Genomic DNA, 20,701 nt, shown 5'->3' with positions numbered 1-20,701 from the left:
TAAGTTTTATTCAAGGACAGACTCACATGAAAAGCAATCTTGTACAGTTTCCACACTGAAAACTCATCTGGAAGTCTCCCTTCAAGATAAATTATTTTATTAAGAGGCAGGAAGTATCATGTGGATTTAAAGTTCCCTTCCACTCCCTCCTATACATAGAAAAAAATATGGACTTAATTTTTCATAAAATACTGCTTGTGTTCTGTGCTTGAAATCAATAACACAAGATTAATACAGACTTCCTAAATGAGAAAGAAAACCCCACCCACTATGAATGAATAATCCATAGGAGCTGTTTAGAGCAGGGTGAATACATAAAACCTAAATTTTGTGAATATTCTTTCAATTTTATACCAAACCCGTTTCTACTACTTTCAGACGTGATTTTATTTTATGTATTGCGCTGGGGTGGAAGAATACCCGTTTTTGCGGACTTGATGATTCGTTCCAAGTTATATTATGGTCATTACTTTTTCTGGACTAGATCCCCAAGCCAGTAACTTGGATGAGCGCCCACTGCTAGGGACTGTACTACCCGAGCCCTCTCCCGAAGCCCTTAGGTCTGCGAGACAGTTTTGCGGGAGAATGAAGGGAGAGGAGCGCAATTAACACCGCGGTGGTCACAGAGATCCTCCTTTTACTGTTTCTATGGGCACGCACACCCGTCGACAGGTCGGAGGGGGAGGCTGGCAGGGACGGCACCGGCCGAGGTGCGGCTGCCGGGCTGTCCTGCCGGGAACGGGAACGGCGGGGAAGAGCCCTGCCCTGCTCCCGGCCGGCCAGGAGCGCGGCCGCCGCGGCAGAGGCGCGGGGGCCGCCGGCGGGAGAGCAGCAGCCCCGGCAGCGCAGCCCGGCCGCTCCCGGGAAGGGCGGCACGGGCCGGCATTCCCGCCGGGGGCACGGAGGGCAGCGGGCCCCGCCGGCCGCAGCCGCCCTTCTCCTCCGCCCCGCCGCCGCCGGCCTTGCGCAACACGGCGCTGCCCGCTTCCTCCCGGTGCGGCCGGGGAGCCGCCCCGCCGCCCGCGGAACTCCTCTTGGCATTTCCCCGTTGCTCGGGAGGCGGCGGCAGCCTGTGCCCGGGGCCCGGGCGGGCGGAGGCGAGCGCCGGCGGCAGGGCCGTGACCATCGCGCCCGCCGCCGCCTCCCGGGGCGCCCGCACGGCTCTGTGCATCCGCCTCTTCCTCCCCCCGCGCCGCCTCCGCCGGGGGAGCCGGCGGGGGCCGTACGTGCCGGGCCGGGAGCGAGGGGAGGGTCTGCGGCTCGGCGTCGCTGCAGCAAGCGCCGGCCCCGCCGCGCCGCCAGGGACCGAGTGCGGGTGCCGCCGCCAGCTCTCCGCGCTGTGCTGCTGCCGCTGCTGCGCGGCGATCGCCGCTGCTGGCGGGAGGGGCAGGGATGTGAGCGGCAGCGGCCGGGTCGGCTTGGCCCCCCCGCCCTCTTTTTTTTTTTTTTTCTTCCTCCTTTTTTTTTTTTTCCTTTTTCTCTCGCCTCCAAAAAAAGACCAAACCAGCCAACCAACCCCAAAAAACCCAGAGGGCGTGGGGGGGGGGGGGGGGGGTGGGGGGGTGGGGGGATCCCGTGTCGCCGCCGCCACCCTCCGTTGGATCCATTGTGAGGAAATTGCCATTCGCCGGCAGCGGCGGCACATCTGGGCGGGCGCATCTGGGCAAACAACATCGGCTCCCGCCGACTGCCTCCAACGTCCTCCAACCGGCCGAACGGATCTCACCGTGCCGCCGGAGAGGCTCCTGCTCGTCAGCCCCGGGCTCCTTCTTTCGGGCTGAATCTTAAAAAAACCCTGGCAGCGCGGGGGGTGGGGTGGGGTGGAAATAAAGGCTGCTATTTTTTTCCCCTGGGATTTATTTCATGGGGATGTGTTCAAGACAAGAGAGGATTCAGAAGGATATTGACGTTGTGATCCAAAAGTGCAAGGCGGAAAAGGACTGCCTGTTTGCAGGTGAGTTTGTCCCCGGGCGCCAGGTTGGCGGCGCGGAGGCTCCCGTCGCCGCCGCCGCGCCCGCCCCGGACCGCGCTCCCGCCGTGCCCGTGCCCTTCGCCGCCGTTCCCGGCCGCGGGGCCGCTCTCAGATCCCGTCTTCCTCCTCTCCTTCCGAGGGCATATGAGGGCAGAGGAGACCGGGCGCCGGCTGGGAAGGGGCGGGCGGGGTGGGGGGCGGCATCCCGAGGCGGGGAGCGGAGCGGCGGCCGCACGCAGCAGCCCCGGAGCGTTGGGGCGAGCCCGAGCCCGGCGCAGCCCGCGCGGTTCCGCTACGCGGCTGCTCCCGGGCGGCCGCCCCCGGTGCCCGGCCCCAGGCCGGGGGCACACCCAGGCGCACACGGGGCCCGGTCGGGGCCAGCGGCTCCCCGGGGATCGGCGGTGCCGGTGCGGTGCCGGCGGCCGTGAGCCGTCGCAGGAGCCCGGCTGTCGGCTGCCTGTTGCCGTGTGTGACAATGGAATTCCCTGCCGTTGCCATAGCACCGGGCACTTGTTGCGAGGGGCTGGGGGGAGATGCTGCATTTCCTCTGGCTCACCCCGACTCCCTCTCCACCGCCCCCGTGTCGGGAGCTGAATGCTGCTCCGTAAAGCCTCGGCTACTTCAGCCGAAATAAAGACAAGTTGTAATAAAGCAGCTCTTTGTCTTTCAGATTTCAGGTACTCAGACTCCACCTTTACCTTCACCTATATTGGAGGCTCCAAAAGGTACTTTTTTAACAGTAATGACTCCATTTCCTGGTGGCAGTAAAATGCAGTGGTTCAATAACGTGGCAGGTTTTTTTGTTTCCTTATCTTTTGCAAGGATGATTAAATCATCAGCCTTCGTGCAAACGTAAAGTGAGGAAGAGGTGTGGAGGGAGGTGATGAGAAAGGTGATCCTAGTTGTCAAAGGCTCCTTCCTTAGAGTCCTGCTCTGTGAAGCTTTTTATCTTTGTTTTTTTCCTCAATTTATGTAGAGATACAGAATTCCTGCCAGATGTAAATCTAACAGAAACATTGCAAAGGCATCAATGTATGGTGTAAAGTTAATTCGTGTTAAAAAACTGGGAAAAGTTAAGATTGTAATAACAAATAGGCCAAATTTCACATCAGCCGCTTACTTCAGTGCATGAGAGCCATATTTGGTCCCATAGCAGATGCAAGGCTGTCTGCAGTTGACCAAATTAAATTCCTGAGACATTAAATGAAATGTCAGTATTACCTAGAAGGCTAAAAAAATGTTCTATTGAATGTTTTAAATAGTATTTTTAAGTGGATCCCAGCTTGTGGTCATAAATTGGATTGTACGTGTACACATTTTCAAAATATATTTCAGCATTCATTTGTTGTACGTGTCAGTTTTCAAAAGGAAATATATGTAGAAACTTGAGCACATTTTTCTGCTTTCCCTGATTGTTAGTTATAAGGTGCTAAAAGAAAATTGAATGGTAAGTTGGTCTCTTTTAGCTAGATTTTTAAAATTTGATGTAGCAAGAAGTTTTGCTTTTATTTTGGTTTTCTTTTTTTTAGATAATTCAGTTTCTCTCTACCTTTGTCAGTTATTTTTCTTTTGCAGGGTTCATCACATTAAAGTACTGGATTCTTTTGTATTCTTTGCAAGTGAGCCTGTCAGTGGAGGCAGCACTCCCACAGCCATCAATGCTCCCTCTGTGCATACTTTGGCATCTGGCTGTAGGACCAGACTCCCAGATGGTCCCCAGGCTCTCAGGGCTGCTCAGAAAAATGTTTTCCCACCTCACTACCCTACCACTTCCTACTAAAGGAAAGGACAACTTCTTTAATTTTCAGTGAAGTAGAATATTTCACCCAGTATCTGAGAACCAATATATTTTTGGGTTGGTCATATTATACCTTTGCCTTTAGTCTTTTAATATATGCTTTGTTTTGGTGTGGTTTTAAGACAGTTTTGAAAGGATTGATACTGAAACACAGGCCTCACGTGACATAAGCACCTTAGCATAGGCATGAATTCACAAATCCTGAGAGGTGTGGCTGCTCACTTTTGCAAGCAGGGCCTAGCTCTGGTGGGCTACGGTGATAAGGAGGGAGAGGCATGTTAATTGTCATGAAAGGCAAGAAAAATGCGGAATCATAAGTTCATAAGTTTTGTTTTATAGAAAAGAGAAGAACGTAATCAATAAAGCACTGTCATAGCAAAGCATAGTATCAGTTGGATAAATGCGATGAATATGACAGGAACTATCTACCATGTTTGTAACCCTATGATAATGAAACCACAAGTTATGTAAGATCTCAGCCCCTAAAACTGTACCTTTCATATAAGGAAACAAAAAAGGGTGGATGCCAGAATTGTAAAAGTATAAAAGCCTGTGTAAAATAAACCACAGTCAGACATGCATATGGAGGTGCTAACCCCTGCATGTTCTCTTGGCATCAATAAAGATGTGTGCTTTTCTTTACAGTATCTGCTGTGGAGTAGATTCCTTCAAATCAATACAGTAAAAACTATTTAAAAGAGACACCATTTATCATTTAACTAAAATGAATGAATTTGAAAGTTGCTTTCAACTGTTCTCTAAACCAAAGATCATAGAAGAAAACAGGAAGTTAAACCTGTCTATTGTTTCCATTTTCTGAGCTGAATAAAGTGAAAAGCCTAAGGGCATAACTGATGGCAAACAAACTGGTTTATCAATGTTGAAATAAAGTGTTGGCACTTGCTCAATGAGAAACGGAAGAGGGCCTTATATTCCTCAGCCTTGAATTTAAACAGGGGTCAGCATTTGCTTAGGAAATTGATGACTGAAAAACAGCCTCAGGACCTTGATGATTCAAACAGAATTGAGAAACAATCGTAATGCTTACAGAAATTGGTGGAAGTGGGTTGTTACTTAGAGCACACTCAAATTCCACTTTCCTTTAACATTTTAAGCACATTAAGAAAGCATCCTTTTAGAGGAGGGTTTTGTGTTCTCTGTGTTCCCTCCTTGTTTGTGTTGTGATTTAGGAAGTTGTTCTGTGGTATTCCTGGTGTACAGTGGTGTGCTGAGTGGCAGGCTTACGCCAGTAAGCTCTCATACGTATAAAGTGCGTAAAATGAAAGCTGTTCAGAAAAAAACTTCAGCTTTGTACATCAAAGGTGTGTGAGTGGTTTCTTCTTAGAGGAGGCTCTCGTGGAGCAGCAGCAGCTCTACTGCAACGTGTGCAGCATTTGGGCAAGTCTCCAGTAAGGGTCAACAGCAGTGACTTATACATGGTGACAGTTCAGGAGAGCGCAAGGTCATCCTAGGACCCTCTTTCTGGCCTTTGGGTATGAGCTTTTTCTGCTGACACTGCTGCAGCTGTGCTCTTCCTGAGTGGTAACACCATTTTCTGGTTATTGCACTCAGGAGTTGTCCCAAAATGATAGAGCCTCTTTTAGATCATGGTCATCAGCCAGTGGGCCCTGTTTCAGATACTCAGCCCAATGACTTTTGTTTTTCCAGTCCACAGGAACCACAAGCATTAGAGTAATGGGCAGAGCAGTGGATGTTCACTGAATGGATATTCAAACCAAGAAAAGGTCTGAATGAATAAGAGTAGAAGTGGTGTGTAAGAAAGATTAAAGTATTTTAGTACTCATTATTAGCCATGCCTGTAACTAAGAATTTTTCACGCTTTGTTTCCTTTAAATATTTTTTTTTAGGTCAGTGTGTAATACAGCCTTAGTTTAGCCATGGTGGTTAGTTACATGGAAGAGCAGAAATCCTTGAAAAAAGGCAATTTGTTTGAGAAGCAGGATTCTTTGGCAAATGACAATACTAGCAAGTTAAATATCTCTCTGGGTTTTCCTCAGCATACTGTAGTTGCCTCTAGTGCCCATTATGTTTGTTTATCAGTGATCTTAAATTTATAAACCCAGAGCTAGATTAACAGTACATCAGGGTAAGTCCGTGTAAGTCAGTCTAGACTACCAGTATTATTTCAGTTATTATGAGGACCTAAGATTTATTTATGCTTTTTTCCTTCAAACTGCTATGTTTATCTGTGTGAGATTTTTTCTTGGGACCAGCTTCTCAGGTTTTATCTGATTTTCCCCTTGTTGCTTGGATTGATTGAATAGCCTCTTCCTGCACTTTTGAAATATTAAGGTAGTACATAAGCATGCTGCAGATCCATCCAAATAGATAAGTCTGTATAGAGGACATTTATTATTGCTTATGTTGATTTAACCTGTAATCCCATAGTAAATTGGTAGTAATTCAGACAATCCTTTTAGAGTGTATTCCTTAATGCACTGTGTTCACGCTTCCAAATTATTAGATCTGTTTGTCACTACAGAGATGTGACCTGTTTCAGGAAGGTTGTAATTAGCAATTTATTAGTAAAAGCAAGTCTTCATGCATAATGTGGGCACTAAGTAGAGGGCAAATTGTTTATCAATTTAATATGTTTTTATTTCATTGTCAGAAAGCAGTAAGTAGGTTGAGTTCTTATAAAAAGAGGTGTTCAGCCAGGTGCTGTGACTGTGCAAGATTTACTCTCCTTTAACTATATCAAGAAGAAAATTTAAAAATTAGTAATTTTTTTTCTGCAGGATCTAAACCAGATATTAAATTGTGAATGTGTGGAGTTCTCAATTTTAAAAGAATCTCTAGTTTCCTTTTTCTGTCCCTGTATGAAACACTGTTCCTCCAGAAACCAAGCAGACTGAACAGATCTGCTGATCTGTCATCTTTCAGATAAAAATGTATACTGCCCTGAAGTTGTTTTCAGTTTATATGTCATTTGACATGCTTTACATAGAAACAGTGCTTGGTTGTCCTGAAAAAAGATATTTTCTCTTTAGTATTTTTTCCACCCTGCTCTTTTTTTTTCCCTGAGGCTAAACAAGGACATCATATCAGTCCTGAAATACTTCTTCATTCAAATACGTTCTTAACTCTCATTGGCAGTGAAGGACAATGATGATAAGGTTGTGCATGAGAACTAATAATGAGATCTAATACTGCAGCATATTGCAACTAGGTAACACCTGAACATACAGATTAATTTTGCCAGCAAAGTACTCATCTCCTATTCCTGCAGTGGACTTAGGTTCTGCCTTCTGTGCTTCAGCACAGTGATTGTAACAGTGGCAGTTCTGAAAAAGCAAGGAAATTTTGGTCCGGAGTACTTGTTTATTTTTGCTTAAAATAATGACAGTTTGTTGTCTTACGTGGTTTTCATTTTGAATATTTGGCTTTTTGTGTTTTATTCAGGAAGTTATTGTAGTATCAGACGCTCTAATGTAAAATGAAGAGTTACTTTCTATTTTGCTGTAGTAGTGAAGCATTTCACAGATAGGGAGCTGTGCCACTGAAAGAGTGACTACCGTTGCTTGGAACTATATAGCTAGAGATGAAACCACTATCTGCAGTTCTAGCACATTATGTCCACAAGGTGTTTAGACCACTTGAAAATAAATAGGTACAGATAACCTTTTTCTCCCCTTTTATGGTATACTCTATTGATTCTTCTGTGGATTTATAAAGCTGCCTACATGAGAGATTCCATTTGGTGAAGAATTTTGAGATTCTGGTGTAATTCTGATAACACGCAAAGTTGTAAAGAAAAACATGTTTGAGTGAATGATACTTATCTTGATATTGATGTTCACTTTATGTAAAATACAAGAAAAAAGAGAAAACTGAAAAACAGTTTTTAAACTAAAACATAAAATTATGTCCATCAGAAAATCCCAAAATGAAGCACATTTGTTTGGTTGGTTTTCTTTATTTCCAAAATCATGTAGTTTTTCCAAAATCAGTGTCTTTTGGATTGGGCTCAGCTCCTCTGTCAGGTTTGTTACACGGCAGTGTGCTTACTGGCTGTGTCAGGATTGGAAGGGCAAGGTTGGACTGTTCCTTTTGGAAACAGTGGTAGCTTACATAAGATGAAAGTATGGCTTATGAAAGTGAGAACTTGATTTTAATGGAATCCATTGCCCTGACTGGTTTTAGTTTAGATGTAATCAGTTTTATGCAGAGCCTAGGAGGCGTTGGTGCAAGCACAGTTCATCTCCTGGTGCTGATGGCTGTGTATGACTGTTGTGTTCAGGTTTTAAGTAGGTAATTATATTCCTAAATCTACTCTTGCAAGTAGGGTAAGTAAGTAAGAGGGGGGTGAAAACTAGATACACACCTTTTACCTAGCCATCTGTTAATTGCTGCTTCAAAATACCTGGAAATTTCTATATCTTTCCGTTTTAAATTTCCTATCAAATATGGCTTAACATTTTTTGCTGTTGCTGCACCATTTCCTACACTCTTTCCATGAGAGAGAAATCTCATGGAAAGAGGTACGAGATGGGAATCTAGTTTAGCTATAACATGGGAAGAATTGTGATTTTCATTTTTTCACTAAAGATTCTTTAGATAAAGTAATGTTGAATACAGTCTTGGGTACTCAAAAATAGCAGTTTTGGGTCAGGCATTACTTAAACTTCAGGTTTAAAATCTCTCTCTAAGACAAGTGTTTTTCATTCTACGAGCTTCTGTTAATATACCTTCATTCTAACTTTGTACTACTTCTAATATTGTCTGTGTGCAGTACGTACATGAAACCTATCCATACATTCCTGTAAACAGTTTTTTGTTAAATGCTGCAAGAAGTTCAGTAGGTGTGATTTTACAAATTACTCATCCTAGAAAGAGATCTAGTAGACACAATAGTAAGAGTGCATCATTAAGTCCAATGCTGAAAGGTTGTGAAGAGCAAAATTGCCACTACCATTCTACTCAGGGTGATACTGAGCTCGCCTTATTTTGCTGGGTTTGTGTCTGACAGCTCCTTTTTACCTTGCTGTTAAAAAATCTGTCTGAAATTAACTCTGTCCCCATCACTGCATCATGTAAAAAACATATACTTCAGGGAGAGCATGATCTTGTGGAGATCCTGTTCGGGCCGGGTGAAGCAAGATGCTGTCCTCTTTCTGCTGCCTACTGTACTGATACTAAGAACAACTGCTTTAAATTGTGAACCCCTTCCTTTCTGTGAGAAAAATGTGGTTTTAGGCATTTAAATTAATGGTCTAGTTTTCAGAAGTGTCAAGCTGCCACACCACATAGCAGTCTTGGTATTAACATGGGTTGTTTAGCACGTTTTAAAAGTGTCACCATTTTTATTGCAGGTGTTTTTGCCATACAGGTGAATGCACTGTTTTTTGAATGGTTTTCCAGCATGGAGTTGGGGAAAGTGCTTGAATGTCTTTACAGAAAACAATTTCAGTGACTTCTTTCTCTACTTTCATCACATATTTTAACATATTAGTACCTAAAAATAAACCTTTAGGCTGTCACTGTTAAAGTGCTAATGTGGTACGACAAATAAATTTGAAAGCAGAGTTCACTCTGCCAAAATTAATTTAGATCATTTTCCTCTATATTAGGACTAATTCCATTTCTGCCTTTTCCTGTTAGTCTCTACTAATTTCCCATATATTTCAATGCTCATAAATAAAGATCTGAAGATACCTATTGGCGTATTTTTTTCCATGGATTACTTACTGTGTAGAACCTGAATTCTCATTTGAGTCAGAGTCTAACCACTCCCAAGTCAAAATAGTTTCAGCACCTAGAGTGAAAGTAAATTTAAACTTGCTGGGAGAGTTCACTTAAAACTAAGAAAGGGATGAAATGTGAGTAAATCTAAAAACTGTCCAATGTATAATTCTGTTTCAGCATTAAATAGATCCTATGGAAGAGGACAGTTTATATCCTCCTTGCTACGGGAGGGTGAAGATTTTTACAGGTATTTCATGGAATATGCCTCATCTGAGGAAAAGCTCCTTTTTAATGACAAAATTGACTCCTTAGGGTAAACCTATTGTCCCATGTAGCAGTAGCTGGAAAGTCTTACTGAAAGAAGAGAGCCCTAACAAGGTACAGAATTAACATCTCCTTCCCCTGAGAGCCCTCTGCATGCTCACACAAGATAGCATCCATCCCACTTCTATGGGCAGAAGAGCAAGAAAGTGCCTTGAGTAAGGAACACAGGCAGTTGTCTTCTCCTGTCTGTCACAGAGGATGGTGGCATATCCTGGCAATTAGGATGGAACTGAATTGTTCTGAGGGAAAGGCCTGTAATGCTCAGTGGGAGCCTGTCTGGAGCCAGGAATTAAGGGCAAAGAGGAAGCTCAAAGAAACTAGCTAACCCTTCAGATGTTTCCTTCCAGCCTCAAGGCATTGAACAGAAATAAGAAGGGCAACAGCATGTCACCTGGATAATGAAATATACTGTTTGCCAAAACAGAGTGCAAAAAATGGTCACATACCATTTGTAGAAAGGAGTATGTAATTAAAGGATAAATTCCTTTCGGATTGTGTAGCATTCTGCATTTCATCTTGTGCAGGCTCCTATCTTCAAATCTTGTTGCTTTAAATAAGTGTTCCATTTTAAGCTTTTAGAGAAGATTTTTTTTCACATTGAGAGCCAAGCTAGAAGATAGCATTGCTTTGCACCATTAAGATGTCATCTTTCTGCCCAAAAAGGTGTTTGTGATAGACACTGGTTGCTCTCAAGTAGAAAAAATAGTCTATGGATTAGACACAGTATTTCAGGTCATTAGCTTTTCAGCAAATTACTTTTTCTGTGTATATGTGTGTGTGTGTGTGTGTGTGTGTGTGTGTGTGTGTGTGTGTGTGTGTGTGTGTAATCACTCCTTCTTGCTTATTCTTCTTCCTTAATGCTGAAATATCATCTTGGATAGGGAATTCTTACCCCAGAATATTCACACACACAGTAAAATATTAAAATAATTAGGATGCTCTTCTGTCCGTCTGGAGTTGATAAAGGTGTTGAAACCAGAAAGAATTCCATTGTAATAAAAGTACCTGTTGATAGTCAGCTTCTTGATCTGATTTACAGCTCTGAGTTGAGAGTAGTTCTGTTGATGTGATGAGGCTCACTTGTGTGCACAGTGATACTGCTGAATATTTGACTTTTTGCTGACTACTCATAGTGAACAGTGATTTTTTTCATATGAGTGGGGGAAATTCTGAAGACCAGAGTTCTGTTTTCTGTCACCTTTGCAGATGTTTTCTCATTTTTGAGTACTTTTGTGAATTGGAGAGCTGCAATCTATCCATGGAAAAAGCTCTGTTTCATGCATGCTCACCAGGTTGCTGATGTTGCTGAGGGCACGGACAGATGGGCAGTTGTCAAACTCCTGCTCCTCTGTCTTTCTAGGCTTAGCATCTGAAAATCTGGTTGTCACAGAGTCATCTTTTAAGAATGTAATCTTCTGGGCCACATGAAATGCCTCTTTTCCTGTCATTCAGCCAGAATCAGTGTCAATTCTAAAGCTGAGTCTGGAAATGGTTCAAGATGTTTTTGTAGGTATAACCCATTAGTTGAAAGAGAATTGATGATTTCTTCTCAAGAAATTCAGTGAAACAAGTTCAATGAAAAAAACTAAAAGCATCATACTGATTTTGTCTATATTGAAACTGTGTGAAATCTGGTCATTTCAATATATATTTTTGCTACAATGGAAACACAGGGAAAGAAAGTTTTACAGTATTTCAGACCAAAAAAAAATTATATTCATGTATTAAAATCTTCTGGAAAACCTACTTGGTTTATACTGCAGAGCAGAAGTTATGGGCACTAAGAGTCTTCTTCTGTTACAGACAAGGACTTATATGAAGTAGTTTACTGTTTTAATGCAGTTCTATGAATTTTTCATGAACTCTTTCATACATGGTTGTAGCTGTAGTAGCGTTACAGCTGAAAACTAAACATGCTAATTCTGCTCTTTTAAGAAAGTATAATGTTAAAGAATTTTGCTGTGAAGACTTTTAACCGTTCTGTAGGAGAAAGCTTTTTAGACTTGGCATAAAATTTCAGTGCTAGGATTTTGTAGGCTCATGCTGAAGGAGGACTACTGTTCTGTCAGTGGGTGACAAGAATCGTGAAGTTGGATATGTTTAAGTGGCAACATGGGGAACATAACCTTTGCCTTTGCTATGCAGTCCTGCTTTCTACATGTTCTCTGTGCCAAATTTAGCTGTTGATGGAATTTTTACAGAAAACTTCAATGTTGATTAAAGCATTAAGTAAAATAACATGGGGTTAGCACCTACCAGTTCAGTTTTTTTTTAAACTATTTTGCTGTGTAATCTGAGGACATTTACAGTTCCATGTTTTAGCTGTTCCATTTAATTTGTTCATTTTGGTGTTCTATTTTTAAATGGTGAGTTGTGAGTGATTCTAATACTTCCTTGGTTTTAGCTAGATACAGTGAATTAGAAGAATTGCATTCTTCCTGTGAATCATAGATGGGGAGGAGGCAAGTACAGGGAGACTCCAGGCACTTTTTGTACCTGAATTTACATCTCCTTCATAATCATTTACTTGCTATGGTTTGTCCCTCTTGTGATGAATAATTGCTTGTTATGCTGTTTCTGTGTTTAATTATCAATGATTAGGTATTAAAAAATATTACTTCACTAAAATGTATGCCTTTATTTAAGACATGAAGAAACACATTCATTCTGCAGTTCAGCAGAAAACTGACCTTTGCCAAGGGCAGCAAACATAAAGAGATATGTTGGGTAAATATATATCTTCTGTATCTAGCTCTGTCTGGCTTCAAGGCAGATATGGATGTGTGGAAGATGCTGGCCTCCCAGGGGTCTCCTAAGGATTAGGCATTGCTGTCTGTGAAGAGAAAAGGAGTTGTAGTTAAATGAGTCAGGATAAAAATTACAAAAGCTATTGGTTTTATGGAGCACATAAATCGATCACCATTTGGGGTCAAGAAAAGCTGGCTACAGTCTTTAATTATTTCACCTATTAAAAAGCCATGATCAGCCAGCAGCATGGTGAGTCAAGTCTTTGACTGGAAGACCACTGTGAAAGGTGGCCTGTCCTGTGTGGCATGGCAATTTCTAAAGCACATTTCCAGCATATCTCAGTGTGTGTAAGTTGCAGAGCTTTTGACATAAATACTGAGCAGATCGCAATATATTGCTGGCATTAATGAGTGTTTTGTCCTTCTTGTTGCTGCTTACAAGATGTTCCTGTCGTTATTTTGTTACAAGTTAAATTCTCTGTTGTACTTTTTGTGATGTAACATTATTACCATATTCTCAGCTAATTTAAATTGACAAATTGCCATGGAATTTGGTGAAGTCATGCCAATTTACAGCATTGCGGACCTGTCTATAATTGTATTCGTCTTGTTAAGGAAGTGTAAGTAGAGCAAAGCTAAATATAAATGTTATCTTCTTTGACTTCTAATAGAAAAGTTTAGTATATTCATGATTAGTTACATACCAAAGTGAAATTACACATTATTTGTGTTTGCATTTAGGTGACAAGTAAGGACAAGTTGGATAAAGGGAGATACAAAGTATGGTTTTTAGGAATGGCTTGTTTTGAAATGGGGAGGACCAAAATGGTGCAGAGATGCCTGAAGTGATAGGGACTTGAGATGTTCTCCCACATAGCAAACAAGTTTTCCCAGCAGTGTGTGGCATTTGAGTCTCAGGTTTGCATGTGCTGCAACTTGTAGGCGAAGGCCAAGACACCACAGTGGTCTCTTTGTCTCTTTTTTGGTTTTCAGTGCTAAGCTGAACTTGGCAAAGCACTGACCAGTTTGTTTGTAATGTTGGTGGTCCCATGGGATACCCTGGCACAAGGAAGAGTTTATCCCACAGAAAATACCACCTCTGCATTCCCTCTTGGGCAGTAATGATGACTTCAGTCTGCAGAAGTTAGAGAAGGTTTGACACCAATTCTGGCTATTTTCATTTTGTCTATGCCACTGGGGAGCATAATCTCCTTGCAATTGTCTTCCTATTTCTTCCCAACTTGTAATTTTCCACCTTCTTTCTTACAGCCTTTTGTTTTCCAGAAGTGATTTATTCTACTGATTTATTCTAACATCCTGATTTATTCTAACATATATATATATATATATATATATATATATATATATATAGCATACTGATTACTGATTTATTCTAACAAAAACTTGTGGTTGTTGTGTTCACATTGCTGAAGCAGACAGACAAAACAGACATGAAACAGTTACACAAGTGTGCCATGAAGGTTAACAGCACAGAGCAGCTCTAGACCATGCATCTCCCAGTTCTTTTCAGTTTAGATGTAGATTCTGAAACACTTTTTTCAGTTCTTTGGAAGTTTCACTAGAATAACGGATGCACATGTTAGTTTCTGTGTGGCTAGGAAAAAATCCCCCAGAAATCACTGCTGAAATCATTGCAGCTGCTGCCTGAGTTGTTTGCTGGGTAGGTTTAAAAGTCCTTTTAAGCTGGGGTGTTTTTGTGATTTCTGTTGCACCTAAGTAAGTCTAAACTTACTTAGATGTTCAGCAGTGGTATGTATTTCTTTAACTGTAGATGCTGCACAGGTGTAAGAGGGAATTTTTTTCTTGAACCAGTAGAAGTTGCATGCTCTTATCATGATAGAAATTGTAAAATAGAATAGCAAGGGAGATTAACCCAATGTGGCCTATGTGGTTTCCCATTTTTCATATTACAGGCTCCTTATGCTTGAACAAGCAACCTCTGTAGACCTTTGTGAGTCTCTCTCCAGTAACTATTTTTTAATTCTGTTCCCCTAAATAAAGGCAATCTGATATTGTGATCAGTAACAATGCATGGTTCATTAGGTACATGGTGCTCTTAATTGTCACTTTGGATGCTGAAGGTGTTCACTTACAGTACTCACTTTGGTGAACATGACAAATGTTCTTTTCATGTATTTGGTCAGTAATAGAACTGCTTGATAGTGGCTTTTTAGTCACTGTAATGTTTGAGCTTTTACTTGGTTGGATTCTGATTTGATTTATAATAGTATAAGTCACAGTTGATTTACTTGTCCTGTTAGTGGAGTCCTGATAGTGGAGTTTCACTAGTGTGAACTGCACACCTTGGGTGTGATTTCTTTAAGGGTCAGGCTTGAAAACCAGGTTTGCCTGTTGTGCAGATCACCAGCACCAAAGGCAGAGGGTGGATGAGGTGTGCCCTCCCCACACAGGACCTGTAGTGCCCAGGAAATCTGCTGGGGGTGTGTACCAGTGTGTACAGCTGGAGGGGTGAGCCACAGAAATGGTGAGAGTGTGAAACTCCTTCCTGGGCGTGCACCCTCCCCGAAGGCTGCTCTGTCACAGCTCCCTTAGTGCATGCACTGCCATCCGCCTGCAGGGACTATCTTTTTCAGAGCTGTCAGAGCAGGACAGAGAGCTGCCCCAGGTGATCCCTGCTGTCTGTGGGACAGAGCCTGGCACTCTGCCACAGGAGCCTGCACTTCCAAAAGGCTGCTCTCCTTCATTCCCAGGGCAAGTGGGACTTGAGGACTAGTGGCAGGCTGGCAGATAGCAAAACCCTGCAGGGCAGTTTGGTGGAAGTTGGGTCAAGTAAAGTAAAAATTAACTTCTAAAAAGTAGTATTGAGGCTGGGGGAAACCTTTTGTTGTCAGCAAAAAGCTTGCCAGGCAAATAGAAGGAATTCTGTAAGTTCAGTATCAGTGAAATCTGGGAAGAAAGGAGTTGAAGAAGGATCACAGACTCTTTTTATTGCCTCTGCTTCCCAGAGGTCTTGGAGTCCTTCAAGTTAAGCATAAAATATTTGCTACTGAAGAGGAACTATGCAGAAAGTATCTCTTTGGCATTGCTAATCTTATGCAATAATCCAGCATGAACCAACCTGCAGCACATGCAGCCACTCCAGACCATATCCAGTGTGTGCACACACATTGATTTTTGGCAAGTGGTGTCAGCTTTCTTGTTAGCATTCCATCCTTTCTCAGAGGATTTATAGATCTGAATACATCTGAGCTCTTCATAATAAGAATTTTTTCCTTTTAATTTTTTTTCTGGTTCAAATCTGTGTGGTTTTTTTTAAATACTCATGCAAATGAGTTTTGCCCTTCATTTCCCTGCTAAGTTGTCACAGTGGCCCTGAGGCTGGCAGAGGTTCTGCAACATTGCTCAGGGTGTTGCTAATGTGCGGCTGAAGGTGGAAGATCCTTGTCACAGGAAGAGGTTCACTGTTTCCTCTTTGTTGCTGCTGCTGTTGCATGAAGGACTACAGAGGTGAAATCATGAGGAAGTAGAGCAAAGAAAGACCACAGGTCGATATTCAGCTCTGTTACACCAGTTTAAGGTGCAAGCCTGCCTGTGTGGGAAGGCATCTTTATTAAAGATATTGTGTTACACAGCAAAGGCAGAGTAAGATGTACTTTCCTCTACAATTAATATATGTTAAAGGACAATAAAGACAATGAAAAATATCTGTTTTCTCATTATCTGTTGATAATGAGGTGTCAGGGTGCTTATTTTCTTTGAGTTATTTTAAATTTATTTTTAATGGCAGTAAATAATTCTGGCAAGAGTTTGAAGCCGAATGTACTACGTGCTATAGTAATGTTATTTCCTTAAGAGATACAATGCCAGGCTTTGTATTATTTTAATCTAAAGGGCTGGGCATGACTAATACCACACCTCATTCAAACTTTCTACCTAAAGTTCAAAAAGTAATATTTTTGCATCTGACTGATGTGTATTCAAGGCTCAGATAAATAAAACAGTTGAGCTGTTCTACCCCTAATATCCTTAAGCTCCTTGTTGGGTGCAGCCCATAGCTCTGCAGTGGCACATTATGCCAGTGATGGGGACATTAGCTGCTACTGACTGAGTGAGAATCCTTTACAGCTCTCAAACTTCAGTGATTTCAATGTCTCATGATTGCAATATGCTTATGATGAACTAACTACATAATATACTGTACTGAAAAAATGCTTGGTTGGTGAGGTGAAGGCTGAGTGGGCTGGGGTGATGTTGGAACTTTCCTACCTAGATTGTTTCAATTTTGAAGTCAATTGGTCAGAACTGCTGAGGTTTTTATTATTGTACTTGATAAGTTTCAGGAGATTATCACAGAAACATTTTCATTTTGCTGCTGATCAGTATGTTGATTGAAACAGAATATATAAAAGGTTTCTTCATTTAGCCTGATCCTCTCCACCTCTGGACTATGAAAGGAAACTGATGAGATAAACTAAAGAGAAAGCACAGTTTAATTTCTTTTATATGGTCATTTTTTACCTTTACTGTTCCATTTTTTTCAGTTAAAGTTTATTGGAGTAATTCAGGAAAATATTTAACTTCTGCCCAAATTTAATTTAGAAATAATCTCATTTATAGTTTAAATTTATTTGATTATGTCTGTAGCTGCAATCATCTGCATAAAGGTCAAGCAATGATACTGGCTTTATTTACACTCCATGAACCTAACCCAGTGTATCTATGTGTGTATCTTGGCCGTCTGTCTAGATAACCACCCCCCACCCTGCCTTATGTTTAAGCGTAACATGTATGTATTTACAGAGGCTCAAAGTACTCTCTGATTCCTTAATATAATTTTCATTAAGATTGACCATATCACATGGTCAATGTCATCAATAGCATTTTGAGTAATTCAGTTTGCATTATTTCATAACCAGCTGCTTCACAGTTACATTTAGTAAAGTGGCAAAATGAGCCCGCAGAGATGTCTTACAAAACAGCATGGTAGAAACATCCACCTTTTAAAATAAAATCTTATTTTTTACTTTATTTTTCCTTGACAGTGAAGATGGATGAACATGCCAAGTAAGTGCCCATGTGCTAGTGAGAAGGCAGTGGGACATTTGGGTCAGAGAAGCTTGCACTTGTTGGTCTTTTGAATAATTTGAAAAGTAACTTGCTCAGGTCTTAGAGCACCTATCTCGTAAGGTTCTGGAAACCTTTCTCTGGTTTCCTGTGCACTGCAGCTGACAGTATGAGCACCCAGCTCTGGATGGCACTGTCAGGGTGCTGAGGAGAGGCTTTGCAAAGTTGTCCAGTAGGAAAAGCTGACAGGCTTGTGTCAGGACTTGCACTCCCAGGGAATTTAGGTACTTGGCTCCTGTCTAGAGTGATGTAGTGGATGCCATGGGACAGAGAGAGAAATGGCAAGCGTTTCTCACAGCGGCTTGTGAGAACTTTTAGGGAGTTGTAGGGACGTGATAAGCTATTAAGTATAAACAATCTGCAGGTGGTGTTTTTCTACTTAGTCTCTCTGTTCTTTTCAAGGACAGTGTATGAGGAAGATGTTTTTGTCAGTTAGCTAATCAAATAGAATGTATCGTATCACTAAATAAACCGTGTGGTTCTCTTGAATAAAGCCTTCTTTGCTCTTTCTACAAGACTTCCTCCTGCAAGAGTGACAATGTAGCATTAGGTATCTGTGCAGGCCCTTTTTGTTTCAAAATATGACTAAATGTTTTGTCCTAGTGGTTGCCCTCCATTCACTGGTGTATAATCTGATCTGTTCCCAGGGTAGAGGTGTCAGGGTGCTCAACTGTGAGACAACACAATCCAGCCCCACAATTAGGCTGTACCAGCATGAAAATAGAGCCTAAAACTTTATTAAAACCTCTGCGTTGTCAGGTCCTTTCTCACTTTTTACCTTTTACTATTTCTAAACTTGGGCTCAGGATCCTAAATCCTTTTGTAAGGATTTTTGGGTGTGACTAATTGTGCAGGGCTGCTTGGATGCTGATAGCTTGGATGAATGCTTTGGAGCAACAGCATAGGTGCTTGGTGGAGGCAGCTGGTTAGGAATGGAGATGTCAAAGACCTTTTAATGAGCATTCAGTCTTTTGTCTCCTGGGTCATCTAAAGAGTTCTGTTGGTGAAGTGAAACTCAACTGACTGAGTCAGTTGACATAGGTTCCTGTATTTTTCAATGGGATTTTGCTCTAAGTTCATCCTTTAATACAAAGCAGTTGTGAGATTTGTGCCTTACTGTGGTGTTTTGAGTAAAATGACAGTGCATGTCCAGCATACTCGCTGTGTGAGATTCAGGTGCCCCTGAATTGTGACATCAGGCCTTTGACATCCTAAGATACATTTCACAGATGACAGAATTTTCTGGGTTGAAAGGGACGACCCACAAACATGGTAGAAACATGCTTGATCCACAAGGATCCTCAAGTCCAGCTCATAAGTGAATGGCCCATATGGCCATTGTATTTAATCATTAAAGAAAAATAAGAGTTGATTTTTTTTCCCCCCACACCAGTAAAGTCTGTGCATTGTGATCTCCAAATCTATATATCTCATTCTACAGCTTCACCTCAGGCTGCCTTGGTACAGTGTGGTTTATAACCTGTTTCTGCTCTTGTGTGTTCTGCTCTGCTGATGGTATGTTTTAAAAAGGTTAGAGATAATGGAGGAGAAGGTCTGGGTCTGAGTTTGTCTTTCACAGCTGGGTATTGCACTGAGGACATAATGTAGCTTATGAACTCAAGATCTCTACCGTATGAATGCATATAGTTGCATTCAGGTATTTGAAATTAATGTTTAAAGTGGTATCTAATGGCATGGGGAAAAGTGACATACCATTGCATCAGCATGAATGTCTGTGGCTCTCGATGAGAAGTGCTGTTGTACCAATTTTAAAACAATATGATTATGCAGATCTTGTCCTAATGTAGCTTTTGTGAATGTCTCATGGCTCAGTGAATGCTGTCGTCTTGTTACAAAATCTACAGATGAAAAGGTTTAGTGACATTAGGGGGTGTCCCTGGCTTTACTGCAATGCTTTGGGATATTTCAGGAATAATGATCTTTCATTGCCTTTCATGTCCTCACACCTTTTGGCAGCTAGGCAGATTGGAAATCTGACATGGCAGCATAGCTCAGACTAGACACACAAAACCAGTGCTCAGGTGGGTGTGCTGGAGCTGCCTTACTGACTGGGAGCCAGGTATGGGTGCACAGAAAGGGTTAATCAGGAGAGAGCACTGAGAAACTGAGGGAAGGAAGATGGCTGGCTATTAGTAGAAAGGGCAGGGGGAGCGACAAGGAGATAAGCATGTGATTTGGAAGGGGAAATGGAAAGATAGGTGTGAGAGCTTGAGTCAGAGAGAAAATGACGCCAGTGTGAGCATGTGAAGAAAGACGGTGTCTCAGGGAAAAAGAAAAGTAACACTCTTGAGAAAAAAGGAGAGGAATGTATTATATTCTAAGAAAATGTAGCATTCCATATTGATAGGCTAGAAATAAAGGGAACAATAAACTTTGATGCTTTAGGGAGAAAATGGACTACGACAAAATTGAGTAAAAATCAGAATCTGTCAGTGCATATGTATTCAGTGCTGCTCTGTAGGATAAGACAGGTTTTTTAGCATATATTATGGAGAGATGTCTGTATGGATAGATACCTGGAACATCATTTTTTTCTTAATATCACGTTCTTGATATAAAGCTTGAGGCCTCCATGTCTGGCAAAGAAGTATATATTTTTTCATGTGGGTAAAAGGAAAGTCTTAATTAGTCTCGTTCTTAGAAATAATTGTCCCAGTTTAGATTTTACTTTTTTAAAAAAAGAAAACTAAAGATATTCTTAGGAAGTGCTGGAAGTGTTGGAGGAAGTGCTCCCCAAACATTACAGTTTGATAAAATTGTACAATATTTTAATGGTGGCCATGATCAGATTCAAAATTGGATTTAATTTAATTTGTGTCCCTGTAACTTGTGAGTGTGATTGCAAACTGTAATATAGTCACTAGATCTAACTCCTGGCTGAACTAACATTTTCATTTCAGGCAAGCAAATGAAAATTGAGTTAATTATACAAAACCATTTGGATGTATATAGTGTAGGTTTCTTATTAAAATACTTTACTTTCTTGTCTTCAGTCTGAAAACAAAATACTTGCATATTTGCACGCAT

General features: G+C 41.6%; 1 protein-coding gene across 2 annotated transcripts in view; it reads left to right on the top strand.

Moving 5' to 3' along the window:
* Window positions 1-1,578: 1,578 nt before the first annotated feature.
* Window positions 1,579-20,701, top strand: part of PARP8 (poly(ADP-ribose) polymerase family member 8) — a 123,465-nt gene continuing 104,342 nt past the window's right edge. For both annotated transcript variants that reach the window (XM_054651857.2, XM_054651856.2), the window contains exons 1-2: window positions 1,579-1,954; window positions 2,643-2,697. In XM_054651857.2, coding sequence (XP_054507832.1) covers window positions 1,864-1,954; window positions 2,643-2,697 — 146 coding nt within the window. In that variant the 5' untranslated portion in view covers window positions 1,579-1,863. The remainder of the gene's footprint in view (window positions 1,955-2,642; window positions 2,698-20,701) is intronic.

Source organism: Agelaius phoeniceus, chromosome Z, assembly GCF_051311805.1.
Source record: "Agelaius phoeniceus isolate bAgePho1 chromosome Z, bAgePho1.hap1, whole genome shotgun sequence".
NCBI lineage: Eukaryota > Metazoa > Chordata > Aves > Passeriformes > Icteridae > Agelaius > Agelaius phoeniceus.
The sequence above is the reverse complement of the archived record's forward strand: the minus strand, read 5'-3'. Positions and strand labels throughout refer to the sequence as shown.